At 36.4% G+C, this 19,377-nt stretch overlaps 1 protein-coding gene across 1 annotated transcript in view; it reads right to left on the reverse strand.

The window, feature by feature from the left end:
* The window catches only part of LOC122471375 (S-adenosyl-L-methionine-dependent tRNA 4-demethylwyosine synthase TYW1), a 212,950-nt gene that overhangs the window by 112,566 nt on the left and 81,007 nt on the right, over nucleotides 1-19,377 (reverse strand). Inside the window, exon 11 of the mRNA XM_043559879.1 lies at nucleotides 556-665. Coding sequence (XP_043415814.1) covers nucleotides 556-665 — 110 coding nt within the window. The remainder of the gene's footprint in view (nucleotides 1-555; nucleotides 666-19,377) is intronic.

Here is a 19,377-nt window from a genome sequence, read left to right on the forward strand (position 1 = left end):
TGAGAACCAGAAACCTCCAGTAAAATCATATACCTTTAAGTATGAAACAGAACTGAATCAGGAAGTTCAGAAACTAGGGGGCAGAATTTTTGCATCACTATGGATCAGGTGGAGGGAATTTTTATTAATAGTATCCCTCCTTTTTCATAAGGCATTTATATAACTAATACTATATCACTGATATTATTTAAGATTTTTCCAATGATCTCAACTTTTCAATCCATTCTTAGGCTGCTTTGTGCTTCCTGAGACAGAACAATATCAAAAGTGTTCAGGGTGGATGATAATACACTCCCAGGCAAAACTTACAGGCCTCGTGCATCATATTTGCAATTGCTAAGCTCTGAATTACGTTTTTTTAGTTCTTCCATCATATGGGATGTAAGAGTTGTCAGTAAAAACGAAAAAAGCCAAAATGTATACAGTATTTCTATAAAGTTTTCATTTCCCTGTATGAAAATTTGCCAGTGGGGTCAAAGTCCTGTGAAAGAGGCAATTTGGCTGCCAATTTAATTCGCACTAATTAGCATTCCTTTGTAAAAGGTAGATAAATACCTTTAAACTGCTTAATCATGCTCTGATGGTTTTCAATGGCTTCCTTTAAGATCATTTCAGGCTGGTCCATCTTCCACCTCCATTCAGTGCCCACTGGGTTGGTGTGGTGCCTGAGAACGAGAGACAAAAGTTCTAAAGGACTCTCTGTAATAACACCTCAGTCATCTACTATGCCATAGTCCATAAAAATCACAAAATTAGAGTTGGTTTCCCCCTAGGAGCTCAGCTATTTATAGCAGTGTTTTCCAGCTTATTCTAAGTCATGACATCTAGCAGAGAGGGTTAGATGGCAGAGAAGTGCCTAGCTAAGACTGAGGATTTAATCAGAACAATACGAAATGTGCAACCTTTTCTCCCAGCCACCCACCACCAGGTTAACAGGCATCCATTAACGACCGATAGAATATTGCTGGAAGAGATGCACAATCACAGTGACTGACCCTCCCTGAGAGGCAGCACAGTGGAAACACCTACAGCTTAGGATGGATCAGACATTAAGAAAAAAACCTGTCGGGGCGCCTGGGTGGCTCAGTCGGTTGAACGTCCGACTGCAGCTCAGGTCATGATCTCATGGTTCGTGGGTTCAAGCCCCACATCGGGCTCTGCACTGACAGCACGGAGCCTGCTTTAGATTCTGTCTCCCTCTCTCTGCCCCTCCCCCACAGGTCTTCCTTCTCTCTCCCTCTTCTCAAAAATAAACATTAAAAAATATAAAGGAAAAAACCTGTCAAACCAGCCCCCATGCTACACACAAGGATCGCCTTGAGGAATTTTAAACCTGTGGTACACTGAAAGGAAGCACAGAAACAGTAAATCTCAACTCAAGCCCAACTCCTGACTAGATTAACCTAAACTCCAAAAAGTAAAGGCCTAGCAGAAAGGAAAGGTGTACTGACTTTCAAACACACAAAAAAATTCACCTCATCTCTTAAGTACTACATAAGAAGTCCAATTTTAAACAAAAACAAAACAGAAAAAAAAAAAAAGAATACAAAAAACAAGAAAACAACACATTCCCCATAGACAAAGCAATTGGCTGAACCAAACTCTTGACCCAAGTGGTGAAACTATTTGACAGGGAATTTTAAAAAACTATGATTAATATGTTAAAAGCCCTAATAGAAAAGGTGGGCAATATGCAAGATCAGATGGGTAAATTCAGCAGAGAGATGGAAATTATAACACAACCACCAAAGAGAAATGCTAAATATGAAAAACAGGCCTTCGACCAGTTCAGCAGTAACTTGTAACAGCTGAGGAGAGAGTAAAAAAACTTGGAGACCAATGCAAATAAGCCACCTAAAACACAAAGTTTTCTTTTTTAAGTGAAAAAAAAAAAAAAAAAAAAAAAAAAGGGACACGGCATCTGAGAGCTGTGGGACAACACAAATACCTCCAAAATACACATACTTGGAATCCCGGAAGGAAAACAGAGATAACAAAGCAGAAGAAATAGTAGAAAAATGACCACTAACAATTTCTCACAGGTAGTGAAAAACAACCACAGATCCAAGCAGCTCTCAGAACAACCAGGATGTATTTATTTTATTTATTTATTTTGAGAGAGAGAGAGAGCACGCACGTATGAGCAGGGGAGGGGCAGAGAGAGAGAGGGAGAGGGAGAATCCCAAACAGGCTCTGCCCTATCGTTGCAGAGCCCTTACGCAGAGTTCAAACTCATGAACCCAGAGATCATGACCTGGACCGAACCAAGGGTGGGATGCTTAACCAACTGAGCCACCCAGGCATCCCCAGGATATTAAAAAAAAAAAAAAAGACAGCCTAAAAAGACACATTACCTAAGAACAAAAGATTAAAAATTACATCTGACAACTCATCAGAAAACAAAAGCCAGCTCAAATTATAATGACACCTGAGAAGCATGCTTAAAAAAAAAAAAAAAAAAAAGGGAACAAAACTCATCAACCAGAATTCTAAACTCAGAGTATCTTTCAGAAATGGAAAATAAAGGCTTTTGCACACAAAATCTGAGAGACTTCCTTGTCAGAAAACCTACATCACAAGGTATGTTAAAGGGAATTGTTTAGACTAAAGAAACATATACTAGATAGAAACCTGAAACTATACAAAGAAATAATGAGCACTGGAAAGGGGGGGAAAGGGGAAAATCATATTTACCTTAACTGCTCTAAAATAACTGCTCTAAAAATAACTGCTCTAAAAATAACTGACAGTGTAAGTAAAAAAGAGTAGCAATGTACTATGCGTTTACAACTTATGTAAAACTTACTATGCCAACAATAGCAAAGGGTAGTAAAGAGGAATAGGGAATATACTGTTGTAAAATCCTTACACTACATATGAAGGGGTATATTACTTGATGGTAGACTCTGATTAATTAAAGATGTACATTGTAAACCTTAGGGAAATCTCTAAAATATTTTTAAAATACATAAATAATAAGCCAAGATTAAACATAAAATCATTTGGGGCGCCTGGGTGGCTCAGTCAGTTAAGCGCCCGACTTCAGCTCAGGTCATGATCTCACAGTCTGTGGGTTCGACCCCCGCATCGGGCTCTCTGCTGACAGCTCAGAGCCTGGAGCCTGCTTCCGATTCTGTGTCTCCCTCTCTCTCTGCCCCTCCCCTGCTCATGCTCTGTCTCTCTCTGTCGCAAAAATAAATAAAAACATTTAAAAAAATTTTTTTAAACATAAAATCATTTAAAATGCTCAATTAACATGACAGCAGGTAGAAAAATAAAAAACAGGATAACAGCAAGATGTAGATTTTAATCAAACCATACCAATAGTCACTTTCAATATAAATGGTTTAAAGCATCAGTGAAGAGAGATTATCAGATGAGTCTATATGAGGCCACTGCACTGATGGTGTGCACCCTGCTTAGGATTCTCTCTCTCCCTCTGCCCCTCCCCTGCTTGCTTTCTCTCTCTCTCTCTCTCTCTCTCTCTAAATAAACATTTTTTAAAAAAAGGAAAAGAAAAATTATATGAAGCCAGAATTACTCTAATACAACAACAACAAAAAAACAGATTAAGACATTACAAGGAAACTACAGACCAACACCCTCCATGAACAGAGACACAGAAACCTAAAAAAACAAAACAAACAAACAAAAACCCTGAGCAAATCAAATGCAGCAACACATAAAAAGGATAATGTGTCACAACGAAGTACCGTTTATCCCAGAAACACAGACTGGTTCAATATGCAAAAATCAATCACTTTAGTTCACCAATTTCCTTTTTTTTTTTTTTTTTTTTTTTTTTTAGTAGGCTTCATGTCCAGCATGGAGCCCAACACAAGGCTTGAACTCACAACCCTGAGATCAAGACCTGAGCTGAGATCAAGAGTCAGACACATGGGGCACCCTGGTGGATCAGGAGGTTAAACGTCCGTCCGACTCTTGCTTTCGGCTCAGGTCATGATCTCGCGGTTTCATGAATTCAAGCCCCATGTCAGGCTCCGTGCTGACAGTGGGGAGCTTGCTTGGGGTTCTCTCTCTCTCTCCCTCTCTCTCTGACCCTCCCACACTTGTGCTGTCTCTCTAAATAAATAAATAAATAAATTAATTAATTAATTAATTAATTAAAAAAAAACAAAAACAGTTGAACACTTAACCAACTGAGTCACCCAGGCACCCCTCTGGTTCACCATTTTAACAGAGTGAAGAAAAAATGATTATCTGAATAAAATGCAACATCCATTAATGACAAAAACTCTCAGCAAACTAAAAATAAAAAACAGAATCTCTTTAATCTCATGAAGGGGATCCAAAAAAACCCTCAGAGCTAACATCAAACTTAACAGTGAAAGAATGAATGCTTTCCTCTTAAGATCTGAAACACTGTAAAAATATCCTTTCTGACCATTCCTATACAGCATGTAAATCCTAGTAGTGAAATGAAGCCAGAATAAGGAGTAAACTCTCTCTTCACAAATGACGTTTGTCTACATAAAAAAAACTTCAAAAGAATCTACAAAAAATATACTGGAACTAATGAGAACTAGTAAGAGAGCCTAGCAAGTGCATAAGATGCATGGTCAATACACAAAAATCAACTGTCTTTATTATATACTAGAATGTGTGGTATTGGCCAAAGAAAGACACACAGATCAAAGGGACAAATGAATCCAGAAATATACCCAACTTATATTATTGTGAACTGATCTTTTTATAAAGGTGCAAAGGCAATTTAAGGGAGAAAGGATAATCCTTTCAATAAATGTTGCTACAACAGTTGGATATCCAAAAGCCAAAACAAAAACCAAAACAAACAAACAAACAAAAAAACCAATTTCCATGCATACCTTGAACATCATCAGTAATAAGACAAACTGATAGCATATACCTTCTGGTAGGACTGATATACTGAGAACACATTGCTTCACACAAAAATATACATAATTTCATTCTCATTATGAAAATAAACCAAATACAAATTGAGGAACCTTCTACAAAATACTTGACCAGGATTTTTCAAAAGTGTTAAAGCCATAAAAACAAGAAGAACTAAGAAACTGTCACGGACTGGAAAAAACTAAGGACACATAACAACTAAATGCAATGTGGGATGCTGGACCGAATCCTGGAATAGAAAAAGAACAGTAATGGAAAAACTGGCAAAATCTCAACAGTCTCCAGTTTAATTAATAGTGTTATATATATTTTAATTAGCAAGAAATGTTAATTTCTTGGTTGTGATAACTGTCCCATGTCCCATGTTAAGATATTAACACTACAGGAAGGTAAATGAACGGATACCAGAACTTTCCAAACAACCTTTGCAACCTGCCACATAAGAAACAGTTTTCCTTCCTTAAAACACGAAACGTTGGAAACACAGGGAAAGAAGCATCATATTCACATGCTGAAGTATAAATTGATATGATCTGGGTCTCAAATATATAGTAAAAATCCGAAAACATTTTATACAGCAGAGTACTCATTACAACACAACCAGCTATAATAGCAAAAACAAAAACAAAAAACCTATCTTGATGAGCACCGAGTAATGTACAGAATTATTGAATCATACTGTACACATTCAATATAACACTGTATATTAATTATACTTCAATTTTAAAAAAGAAAAAATTATATTTGCAAAAATTAAACCCATCTTGACCACGATCTCTTGTTTTTCAATGCTGGACTCAGTGTTTTAATATATTGTTTAGGATTTTACACCCATACTAATGAATGAAACTGCACCGCAATATTTGTTTTTAATGCTGTTCTCTGGGTTGCTATCAAGGTTACACTAGTGTTTTGTTTTGTTTTTTAATTTTCTTTAACGTTTATTTTATTTTTTGAGAGACAGAGCACTAGCGGGGGAGGGGCAGAGAGAGAGGAAGACGCCAGATCTGAAGCAGGCTCCAGGCTCTGAGCTGTCAGCACACAGCCTGACAGCAGGGCTCGAACCCATAAACCGTGAGTTCAAGACCTAAGCCAAAGTCAGACACTTAACCGACTGAGCCACCCAGACACTCCAGTTACACTGGTTTCTTAAAATTAGTCTATGAGTGTTCCCTTTTTCTTTGCTTTCTGGAGAATTTCTTTTCCTTGAGTATTTGCTTAGAACTTATTTATAAAACCATCTAGGTCTGGTTTCTTTTTGATACGGTTTGTAACTACCGATTCCATTACTACAGTGATTACAGAACTGCTCAGAATGACATTCTTCCTGAATTACTTTTGAAAATCTAAATTTACAAGGAATTTAGAAATTGGGAACCAGCCAGTGATTTCCAGGTACTAGGAATGTGGAGGGCAAGGGAGTAGGGGTAGCAAGAAGGAGCCTTTTGGTGATGGAAAAAGTCTGTATTTTGATTGTGGTGATGGACACACAATTCAAAAATATGATAGAATTGTACAGGAATACATACATATGTATTCCCACCACACCACACAAATGAGTGCATTTAAAACTGATGAAATCTGAATAAACTCTGTAGATTTTTTTAAATAAATAAATTTACAAGGAATTTGATTATTTTTCAAATTTTCAAATATTAATACTTTACTGTCTACTGTCTTCAATCTTTGCAGCATCAATAATTATTTATCCTCCTTCATTAGTTAATATTATTTATTCCCTCTCTCCTTTTTTGATCTCACAAATATCATTAAACTTCTACCAATTTCAATTGCATTTGATTAATAACATCCCCACACACCACACTACCTAATCAAGTCTTTAAGATTTTGTTCTTGAAATTTATTTGCTATTTATCTTCTACCAGAGCAAAAAGAGCACATCAAAAAATTTACGGGAACAGCTTAAGTTCATTTGCCTTAAACCAAACTACAAAGCACATTCAGGCCAAAAAACACAAAAAAACAAAAAACCCAAAACACAACAGAGTGACCAGATAACCTAAGAAATAGACAAAGGTATTTACAAACTATATATCAGATAAGGGTCAATAACCAAAATATATATGGAATTCCATTAATTCAATAGCAAATAATAATAATAATTCAATTTTAAAGTGGACAGAGGACTTGTAACTCAATTTTTAAATGGGCAGAGGACTTGACATTTCTCCAAAGAAGACATACAAACGACGGACAGGTATATTAAAAAATTCTCAACATTACTAATCATCAGGGAAATTCAAATAAAAATCACAGTAAGATATCACCTCATACCCATGACTATGGCCACTATCAGACAAAAAATAAAGTAAAATAAAATAACACATGTTGGCAAGCATATGGAGAAATCAGAACCTTATGCACTATTAGAAAAGCAAAATGGTATAGCCATTATGGAAAGCAGTATGGAAGTTATAAAAATAATTAAGAAGAGAACTACCATTTGATATAAGAACCCCACTTCTGTGTATTTTTCCAAAAGAATGAAAAACAGAATCTCAAACAGATATACCCACTCCCACATTTACTGCAGCATTATTAGTCACGATGTGTGAATAAAGAAAATGTGGTATACACATACAATGGATATCATTCAGCCTTAAAAAAGAAGAAAATGCTGCCATATGTGACAACGTGGACTAACCTGGGGGACATCATGCTAAAATGAAATAGGCTGTCTACAGAAGGACAAATACTGCACGATACCACTTATATGGGGTCTATAAAATAGTCACACACACAGAGGCAGAGAGTAGAATGGTGTTGCCAGGGGCTAAAGGAGGGGGAAATTGGGAATTGCTATTTAACAATATAAAGCTTCAGTTACATAAGATTATTAAGTTCTAGAGAACCTTTCATTTCGATGAACAATACTGTATTGTACTTTTAAAATTTTGTTAAGAGAGCAGATCTCATGTTAGGTATTCTTACCACAGTAGTAATAAAAATAATAACAACAACAACAACAACAACAACATTACTTTGGAGCAAAATTAAATTACAATCCTACTAAATATGAGGAATGAGGAAATTTTGTGGAAGAGACACACCTTAGTCACTACTTTAAAGACAAAGGCCCTTTGAACATGTTTCTCTCTTGCTTTCCAAACAATGATTTAATTTAACAGATTAAAATCTGGTTCTAAATCTATATGCGCTTTGATATGAAAAGATCTCTATAAAATAGGAACAAAAAAAGCAAGATGCAGAACACTGTAAAGCAGTCTGCCACTTGTGTGTGTGTGTGTGTTTACAAAGACACACACACACACACACACACACACACACACACACAATCTATTAGCACCTGTGCAGAATATCTCTGAAAACCCAACTGACTGAAAGACAAGGATGAAAAAAGGATTTTCACAGTATAACCTTTTATGCATTTTGAATTTTCACTATATGCAAGGATGACCTTTCAAAATACATTTAAAATATATTTTAAAGACTCGTGTTTACCATCCAAGCAAAACTTTCTTGAAAGCTTTATTCAAATATAATTCACATATCATAAAATTCCATTTAAAGTGTACAACCCAACAGCATTCATTATCATAGAGTTGGGCATAGAGTTGCCCAACTGAACTGCTCAGTTCATAGAGTTGGGCATCCATCACCACAAAGCAATGTTAGAACATTTTTGTCAACCCCCAAAAGAAATCCTGCTCCACTTCGCTATCACTCTTCAATCCACACATCCCCCCAGGCCCTAAGCAACCATTGATCTACCTTCTGTGTCTACAGGTTCCTCTATCCTGGGGCATTTCATAGAAATAAACGATACGATTATACCATATGTTTTTTTGTGATTGGCTTCTTTCACTTAGTGTTACGTTTTCAAGGTTCATCAATTTGTACTATGCATCACTATCTCATTTCTTTTTGTTTCCAAATAATATTCCATTGGTGGATATTTTGTTTACCCATGCGTCAGCTGATGAGCATTTCGTTTATTTCCAATTGAGGAATATTATTACCTTTTCATGTGTTATTTGTATATCTTCTCTGAAGAAGTCTGTTCAGGTCCTTTGCCCATTTTTGTAATCAGGTTATTTGTTCAAGACAGATACAACTGTTTTTAAAAAAAATTTTTTAACGTATTATTTATTTATTCAGAGACAGAGAAAGACAGAGCACAAGCAGGGGAGGGGCAGAGAGAGGGGGAGACATGGAATCCAAACAGGCTCTAGGCTCTGGGCTGTCAGCACGGAGCCTGACGTGGGGCTCAAACCTATGAACACGAGGATCATGACCTGAGCCGAAGTCGGATGCTCAACTGACTGAGCCACCCAGGCGCCCCAAGACAGATATAACTTTTAACTTGACATCTCAAAGTAAAAATTTTCACTCACACAGGCAGAAACGGGAGACAAACAATGGTAAGTCTGGGCTATCTACACACATAACACTCAACAACTCTTTCTGAAAATGAGCAGAGTAATATTTTATCTATCTAAAGCCATCTGCTACCCATATTATCCAAATGAAGTTAGAGAAATTCATTTAGGAAAACTCACATCTGCACATCTTGTTGCAGTTTGAAGTACTTTCATATGCACCATCTCCCTCAAGCAATTAAGCCTCATAGCAACCTTGTAAGGAAGGTATTACTGTTTTTATTTTACAGTTAAGAAAACTGAGGCTCAGAGGCTGTTTTTAAGAACCTGTAAAATGAAACAAAAATAAACAAAATGCTCACATAAGCATTTAAATCAATTTTTGTAGGCCTTTTCTAACATATGTACTAAATTATTTATAACTGAACCAGATGGTGGATTCTAATCTTAAAAGTCAGTGTATTAGTACTTCTTGATCAGAAGCCACAGTACAGGAAACCTCTCCATTTACTTTTATCTTTCTAACATCTCACTAATGAATTTGTTAAGTATATTGTTTGCTTTTTTAAAAACTGGGTAAATGTATTGCCTCAGAAACTAAAGAACTGCGTTACTGGCTATAAACAGGTACTACAAGTAAGGGGTATTACCCATGAAATCCTCTTTTGAATCTTGACCTTCAAAAACGACGACAGACACACACACACACACACACACACACACACACACACACACACACAACTACTTATGTCAAGAATTTTAGGAAGAGAGAAGAGACTATAAAATGTGTAGCCATGAGAACTAGGACACAAAGCACTTGATTCTCTCCTCCACAAGCTAAGTATTAGGTGATCCAAATATTTCAGTTCACATAATCATATGACTTTTGTTTTGCAAATATTCATCCTATAATATTTTAAGACTTGTAAGCGCATACTCTATCACTAAACAGGAGATGTAATGAGGCACCCAGGCGGCTCAGTTGGTTGAGCATCTGACTCTTGGTTTCAGCTCAGGTCATGATCCTAGGATCGTGGGATCAAGCCCCATGTTGAGCTCTGCACTGAGCACGGAGCCTGCTTAAGATTCTCTCTCCCTCTCCCTCTGCCCCTCTCCCTTTCTTGTGTTCTCTCTCTAAAATAAAGATAGATAGATAGATAGATAGATAGATAAATTAAATTAAATAAAAAGGAGGTGTGACGTATCATTTTATTGCAATGCCACCACATTTTAGCAATCTCCTTGACTGAAATAGTAGCTGCGGATCTAGACTATACACAGGACTTCTCAACCTCAGCACGACTGACATTTTAGACACGGTAATTCTTTGTTGTACAGGTTTGTCCTGTCCTGTGCAATACAGGATGTTTAGGAGCATCTCTGACCTCTGCCCAAAAGACACCAGAAGTACCTCCCTCGATAAGAATGATACAAAATGTTTCTAGACATTGTCAAATGGCCCAGGTTCTGCCCTGCCCACCCCCCACAAGTGAAAAGCAGCAATTTTGCTCCAGCTGAGAATCATTGATTTAACAAGATGTCCAAAGAGATACATTTCAGTTGTTGTTGTTGTTTTCCACTATATCCCTGGATAACTAGACAAGGGAATACATGTACTTCCTTCAATAGAAGATGATGAGAATTTAATGAGATGATGATATTATGGGTGCGTTCTTTCTTAAAAGATATTATTTTTTGTATTAACCTTCAACTGAGAGTGCTCGCTTCGGCAACACATATAGTAACCTTCAACTGAGATATGTACAGACAGAACAATATGATGGCTGGGATTTGCATCAAAATAGTAAGGATAAATGGATAAATAGTAAGATAAATGGAACGTGACTGGCTTTGTGTTAATAAAATGCACACACAAAATCTTATTATACTATTTACCTATATTCAAAAAACTCTGTAATCAAAGTTAAAAAAAAAAAAAAAGAACTCTGCACAGATCTCAGGAGATAAACAATCTGCTGCTGACTGCACCAAAGTAAGAAAACAACACGTGGCTGACTGCCTGTAAAGAAACGCTGGGAGACAGGGTCCTGGGTGAGTCAAAGCACTGAAAAGCACTCACACACACCAGGGAATAAAAGAAGCCTGAACCACACCGAGGATACAATGCATTCTAGGAAAAGCCCTGAAAAGACACTAAACTTTCACCTACATCTTGATTTTCAGGCTCAGCACATGCAGGCAGTGAAGGCAAAGACAGAGTTGTCAATAAATAGCCTGGCCAAGCTTTGAAGGAATGCCCCAACACAGAATCTATCTGCAAAGACTGGTGGGGGGGGGGGGGGGGATTCCTCTTTTTTTCTTTGACTCCATGTGCTCAAGGAAATCTCTGTCAACACATTTCCTGGCCACTAAAACAAAGGCGTCACAGACAATACACAACATAGAATAAAGTCTGTATAAAAATAGTCTAGAAACTCACTAAACAAACAACTAAAACCCAGAGCAAGCAACAAAAACCTGAAGAATGGGAAGAATCTGATTTTCAGAGTTAGCACATCATAATATCCAAAATGTCAGTTGTCAATAAAACATTACAAAGCATACGAAGAAACAAGAAAAGTATGGACCACTCACAGGAGAAATTAACAAAAACTCTCCTTAAAGAAGCACAAACATTATACTTACTAGAAAAAGACTAAGTCACCTGTCTTAAACATGCTCAAAGAGCTAAACATGGTCAAAGAGCTGAAGAAAACCAGGAGAAAGATCTCAACAGATGCTGACAATAAATTAAGAAATACAAATGATAAAAAGAAACCAAAAGAAGTTCTAGAACTGAAAAGTATAACAAAAAATTCAGCAGAGGGCTGCAACAGCAGATTGAACAGGCTTTGAGAAGAAAGAATCAGTAAATTTGAAGATATGTCAATTATCCAATCTGAGGAACTGGAAAAAAAAAAAGTGTGAAGAAAAGTGCACGCAGCCTTACAAGACCTGTGGGACAACCATCAAGAATACCAACATACAAGGCGCCTGGGTGGCTTAGTCAGTTAGGCATCCAACTTCTGCTCAGGTCATGACCTCACTGTTTATGGGTTTGAGCCCCGCATTGGGCTCTGTGCTGACAGCTCAGAGCCTGGAGCCTCCTTTGGATTCTGTGTCTCCCTCTCTCTCTGCCCCTCCCCTGCTTATTCTCTGTCTCTCTCTCTCTCTCTCTCTCTCTCTCTCTCTCTCTCTCTCTCTCTCTAATAAATAATAAACATTAAAAAAAAAAAACAAGAATACCAACATATATTTAATGGAAGTCCCAGAAGGAGAGGAAAGGGGAAAAGGGGCTGAAAGAATATGTGAAAAAATAACGTAACAACTTCCCAAATTAAAGACATGAATTTACACATCCAACAAGCTCAATGAACTCAAGCAGAATACATTCAAAAAATCCACACCAAGACACAGCAGTTCATCAAACTGCTGAAAAACAAAGGATTCAAGAATCTTGCAGGAAGCAAGAGAAGACATTCATCACACATAAGGGATTCTCAGTAAGATTAACAGTCAATTTCTCAGCAGAAACAATCAAGGTCAGGACGCAGTGGGATGACATATTTAAAATGCTAAAAGGAAAAAAAATGTTAGCCAGGAATTCTCTATCTGGCAAAGCTATTCTTCAAAACCAAAGGAAATATTAAGACCTGTACTACAAGAAATGCTAAAGGCAGTCCCTGAAGCAGAAATGACAGGACACTAGACAGACATGCACCAAACAAAGAAATACAGAACAACATAAAGGTTATTACATAGGCAAATACAGAAGTCTGTATTACCGCACTTTTGGATTCTAATTCCTCTTTTTTTCCTATACAATTTAAAAGACAAATGTATATAACAATAATCACAAATGTATGTTAATGAGCACACAATGCATAAAGTTGTAATTTTTGACAACAACATAAAAGAACGGGAATGAAGCCCTGTATGAACAAAGTTTTTGAATACAGTTGAACCAAGGGTGGTCATAGTTCAAAATAAAGTCAATCCTCACTATTTGCTGATTCCATATTTGCAAAACCACCTACTTGCTAAACTTTATCTGTAACCCCAAAATCGTATTTGAGGCATATTTGTGGTCATTCGTGGCCACTCAGAGAGCAGCAAAAAATTTGAGTCGCATAGTACACACACTCCCAACTGAGGTGAAACAAGGCAATGTTCTCTTTGCCTTGTTTAAGCTCTTGTACTGCAAACAGTGTTCTTTTGGCAGTCAACTTAATGCCCCATTTTCTGCACTTTGTGCTGTTTGTTAGTGATGCTACTATTTAAAATAGTCTCCAAGCACACTGCTAAAGTGCCGTGTAGTGTTCTTAGGTGTGATGTGCCTTGCAGGGAAAATATGTGTGTTAGGTAAGCTTCATTGAGGCGTGAATTACAGTGCTGTTGGCCGGAAGTTCAATGTTAATGAATCAACAGTATATATAAAATAAGGCATCGTTAAACAGAAACACACATAAAACAAAGTTATGTGCTGATAAGATGGCAAATATGTTGTGCCAAGAGGAGTGCAAGAACCTAATCCTTTATTTCTCCTAAAAGTCACAGTTTAGTATTTGCTAATGCAGGATTCGTGCCAACTTTATAGAACTACCACAAATAAAGAAAATCAAATGTAGAGTGTTATAAGTCTAAGAGGTTAGTTTTAATCCCGAGGGGAATAACCAAGAAAATAACTAAAAAATGTACAGAAAGGGAAACACTGTACACAACAAATTGTGTTATGTCAAATTGTACACAACAAAAAAATCAAACACAAAAGAAGGCAGTAATAAAGTGTGCAGCCAAAAAGATTAAAAACTTATAAAAACAAAGAGCAAAAGTGAATGGATCAAATTCTCTAATTAAAAGCCAGAGATTGGGGCGCCTGGGTGGCTCAGCTGGGTAAGCATCTGACTTCAGCTCAGATCATGAGCTCGCAGTTCGTGAGTTTGAGCCCCGCATCATGCTCTATGCCAACAGCTCAGAGCCTGGAGCCTGCTCTGGATTCCGTGTCTCCCTCTCTCTCTCTCTCTCTCTCTGCCCCTCTCCCGCTCACACTCTGTCTCTCTCTTAAAAATCAATAAACATTAAAAAAAAAAAAAGCCAGAGATTGGCAAATGGATTTAAAAAAAGAAATCTAGGGGCGCCTGGGTGGCTCAGTCAGTTAAGCGTCTGACTCTTGGTTTCAGCTCAGGTCATGATCTATCAATTCGTGAGTTAGAGCCCTGCTTAGGGCTCTGCACTGATAGTGTGGAGCCTGATTGGGATTCTCTCTCTCTCTCTCTCTCTCTCTCTCTCTCTCTCTTTCTGCCCTCCCCCACCAACTCTCTCACAATAAATAAATAAACTTAAAAAAAAAAAATCTAACAATATGCTGCCTACAAGAGATTCACTTTAGATCCAAAGACACAAATAGAAGTGAAAGGAGGAAAAAACATTTAGTACAAATAGTAACCAAAAGAGAGCTGAGGCAGCTATACTAATATAACACAAAATAGACTTTAAGTCAAAAACTGCTACAAAAGACAAAGAACATTATATATTGATAAACAGGTTAATCCATCAAGAACATGTTAACAATTATAACAAAATACATACTTAATAAAAGAACACCAGGGGCGCCTGGGTGGCGCAGTCGGTTAAGCGTCCGACTTCAGCCAGGTCACGATCTCGCGGTCCGGGAGTTCGAGCCCCGTGTCGGGCTCTGGGCTGATGGCTCAGAGCCTGGAGCCTGTTTCCGATTCTGTGTCTCCCTCTCTCTCTGCCCCTCCCCCCATTCATGCTCTGTCTCTCTCTGTCCCAAAAATAAATAAACGTTGAAAAAAAAAAATTTAAAATAAATAAATAAATAAATAAAAAAGAACACCAAAATATATGAAGCAGAAATTTATAAGCTAAGGAGAAAATACAGCTCTAAATTAATAATTATAAAATTCAAATCCACATTTTAAATAACGGACAGAACTAGGCAGAAGATCAATAAAGAAACAGTACATTTGAACAATATGATAAACTAAAAATACCTATGACATAAACAATATACCCAAAAACATATACCCAAAGTGTACATAGCACATTTTCTAAGTTGTACCATATTTTAGACCAAAAAAATAGTGTCAATGAACTTTAAAAGACTGAAATCATACAAAATATTTGCTTCAACCACAATGGCATAAAATCAGAAATGAAGAACAGAGAGAAAACTGAAATATTAATGTGTGGAAATTAAACATAACACTTTTAAACAACCAATGGATCAAAGAAGAAAACATAGGGATATTACAAAATACTTAAGAGATGAATGGAATGTAGCTAAAACAGTGCTCAGAGGGAAATGTATAGCTATAAACACCTATGTAAAAAAAAAAAAAAAAAAAAAATCAATTACCTAACTATATACCATAAAATACTAGAAAAAAGAAAAGCAAATGAAGTTCAAGGCAGCAAAAGGAAGGATATCATAAAGATCAGAATAGAAAAAAAAACATTAGAGAAAAATCAGTGAGCCCAAAAACTGGTTCTTGCAAAGATCAACAACACTAACAAACCTTTACCTAGATTGAAAAAAAAAGACTCAAATTAGTAAATTCGGAAATGAAAATTAACACCTCACTACCAACCTTACAGAAACAAAGAGGATTATGAAAAGACTATAAACAACTATATGCCAACAAATTAGATAAACTAGACAAAATGAACAAATTCTTAGAAATATACAAGTTCCCAAAACTGACTCATGTAGAAATGGAAAATTTAAACCAACTTATGACAAGTAAAGTAAGTGAATCAGTAAGTAAAACCTCCCTGCAAAGAAAAGCCCCAAAACAGGTTTTACTGGTGAATTCCTCTAAGGATTCAAAGAATCAACACCATTTCTTCCCAAACTTTTCCAAAAAATAAAAGAGGAGGGAACACTTCCTAACTCATTCTATGAGATTAGCATCATCCTCATAACAAAGCCAGAAAAAGCCATCCTAAAATAAATTTATTTCTCCCAAAGTGTCAGTTTGCAATTCTAAAAGTCCTTCACATGCATATAACTATAATTGACATTAATATGTTGTAGTTGAAAACAGCCAGGCCAGGTTCTTACTGCCCAAGAAAAAAGTTACAAAATAAGGGTATGCCAGAATGAGCTCTGTGATGCTGACAGGAGTTGAAGGTATCAGTACAAATTCATGGTTCCGTATTTTAATATACACAGACAGATATACACACATACATGTATTTTCTACTTCTATCTGCTGAGAAGGCCTGGAAGCACTAACACCTCAATAACAGTGAACATAGCAAGCATCCAAATTTTAGACTTTAAATATCATTCTTCAATAAGGGAAACTAAGGCTCCTTAGAGAAGTGGTTGATTCCAAGGCTGGTCAGGGAAAACACAAATTGAGCCTGAAACTTCTTCTGGAGTCATATAACACACAGTGTTTTAAATGAAAGAAAAGCCACAGAAGTCAACCCAACAGAACTCTTAATGGCCAAAGCTAGAAAAATATGAGTAGTAAATAATAATAGTATTGGATTATAACCAAAGGAATAAGTATCCTTGAGTCCAAACTAATATAATATAAATTTTAAAATGGGGGAGAAATGATGCTTCCTCACAGAAGAATTCCATTATATGTTAAAAACAAAAAAACAAAACAAAAAAAAAGGAAATAAAAAATAAATATTAGAACACCAAAGCAACAATTTGATGCAGGCATAAATCCACAAACGAATGAAATATTTAGTGGGCAAATGCTTAAAGAGAAACAGCATATTTGCATAGGCTCAAAGTATCTTATCAAAATATTTATTACTTACAAAGAAGAAATCAATTTTAAGGTGGAACATTACACTTGAAAGCCTGGCAAACGCTACCTTAATTAAATGATAAAGGTTAACAACACCAGTATTAGGACATATTGATATCATATAGCCCTTAATAAGACCTGCTGGAAAGGTCACATTCCCTCTATGGTAGTCTTCCCCAAATCCATAATTTCACTTTAACCATGAGAAAACATTAGACAAAATATCTGATCAAAACTCTTCAAAGGTGTCGAAATCATGAAGAACAAGGAAAGAACTATGGCAGACTAGAGAAAACTAAAGAGACATAACAACTCAATGTGATGTGGGATCCCAAACTGAATCCTGAAAGAGCATTAGTGGGAAAGCTGAAGAAACTCAAATAGTTTCCAGTTTCATTAATAGTATTGCATCAATATTAATTTCTTGGTTTTGATCATTGTTCCAGAGTTAAGTAAGGTCTTTCTTAACATTAGGGAACATTAGGTGAAAGATATACAGAAACCCTACGATCTTTGTAACTCTTCTGCAAATCTGTAATTAATTTTTTTAATGTTTATTTTTCAGAGAGCATGAGTGGAGAGGGGCAAAGAGAGACAGAGCACAGAGTTAGAAGCAGATTCCAGGCTCTGAGCTCAGCACAGAGCCCGACTCAGGGCTTGAAACCACGAACCGCAAGATCATGACCTGAACTGAATTTGGATGCTTAACCAACTGAGCCACCGAGGCACATCACACCGAGAATTATTTTTTAAAAAATTGTAATGTTTATTCATTTTTGAGGAAGAGAGAGACAGAGCACGAGTGGGTTAGGGGTAGAGAGAAAGGGAGACACAGAATCCAAAGCAGGCTCTAGGCTCTGAGCTATGAGCAGAGTCTGATGTGGGGCTCAAACTCATGAATCTGAGCCGAAGTTGGATGCTTAACTAGCTAAAGCCACCCAAGTACCCCTAGAATTATTTTAAAACAAAAAGTTTATGCCTATAAGATTTTAATGATAGAACAAGAGTCATATTTTAAAGACTAAAAAAGGATGTAAAACAAATTACAGAATGATTTCAACCACATTTTTAAAAAAGTGAGAAGACCCAGGAAAAAAAGAATGAAAGCAAATACTGGAAAGTGTTAACTATGATTTGTCTGGATTCTGGAATTGTAGATAGTTGTTTCTCTTTATGCTTTTTGGTATTTTCCAAAAGTTTGTGCAATAAACATGGATTACTTTTATGACCAATGATATAAAACCTTTTCTCAAGAGAAGAATTATAGGCCTTGTACCAATATGATAGATAAATCAAGAAATGGCATAGACTGGAAAGTATTAAATCATTCTGGTTGCTAAAGAATGAAATATTGAGACTCTAGAATTAAGTATACAAATGGATATAGTGAGTTAGAGGAAGAAGAACTTTTCAGCCTAAGCCACTGGATAACTAATGGTGCCATTACCAAAATAGTATGAAGAGGTTAATAGATTCCACTGTGGACAAACAGGACTTAAAGTACTTGTGGATCATCTGAGACAATATATCCAACAGGCAACTGCAAACCAAGGATGAAAACTCAGAAAGGAGACGGGCTAGAGATAAAGAATAGAAAGGTGTCAAACTCCAGGTATTTAATGAAGCCACAGAGATGGTTTACTACCCCTCCCATTATAACATAGAGCAACAAAAGAAAGCCAAGGGTAGAATCAGAAAGAATTCATCAGGTCAACAATAAGCCAAAGAGCTAAAAGGGGAAATTAAAAAGTAACTGTCAAAGAGCTGGGAGAAAACACTAGAAAAGACAGGTGTGTCTGAATCCAATAGAAGTAGAGATCCTTGTTTTCTAGCATGTTTTCCTGGAGTTCAATTGAGAGGAGAATTAAGTCACCTCTATTCGATTTGATAGTAAAGAAGTCACGAGCTATCATAACAAAACGAACTGCAATGGAGACATCAGCCAGCGAGAATTGAGGTGGTGAAAAGCAAACAGGTGTTAGTGAAAGAGAAAAATGGATTAGTAGCAAGCACAAAAGATTTCTGCAATTTAGACATTTTCTTTCACTCAAAATTTCCAACTTTAAAAGATTGAATTCTACATATGAGGGACTGTAGTTGGCTTAAAGACATTTGAATTCAACACCTTGAATTTCCAGCAAGATAAATAAAAGAACTTCCTATAACAAAACACCTAATATGATACCTTAGCATTAAAGTAGTCTTAAAAAGAAAAAGACAATAAAATGTAGAAAAGCAAGGTAAACACAAATCACAAAACGAGAGAATTAAAGTAAATATTCGTTAATTTATTAATTTATCAATATTTATCAATATCAACAATCACA

The sequence above is a fragment of the Prionailurus bengalensis genome, chromosome E3 (assembly GCF_016509475.1).
Source record: "Prionailurus bengalensis isolate Pbe53 chromosome E3, Fcat_Pben_1.1_paternal_pri, whole genome shotgun sequence".
NCBI lineage: Eukaryota > Metazoa > Chordata > Mammalia > Carnivora > Felidae > Prionailurus > Prionailurus bengalensis.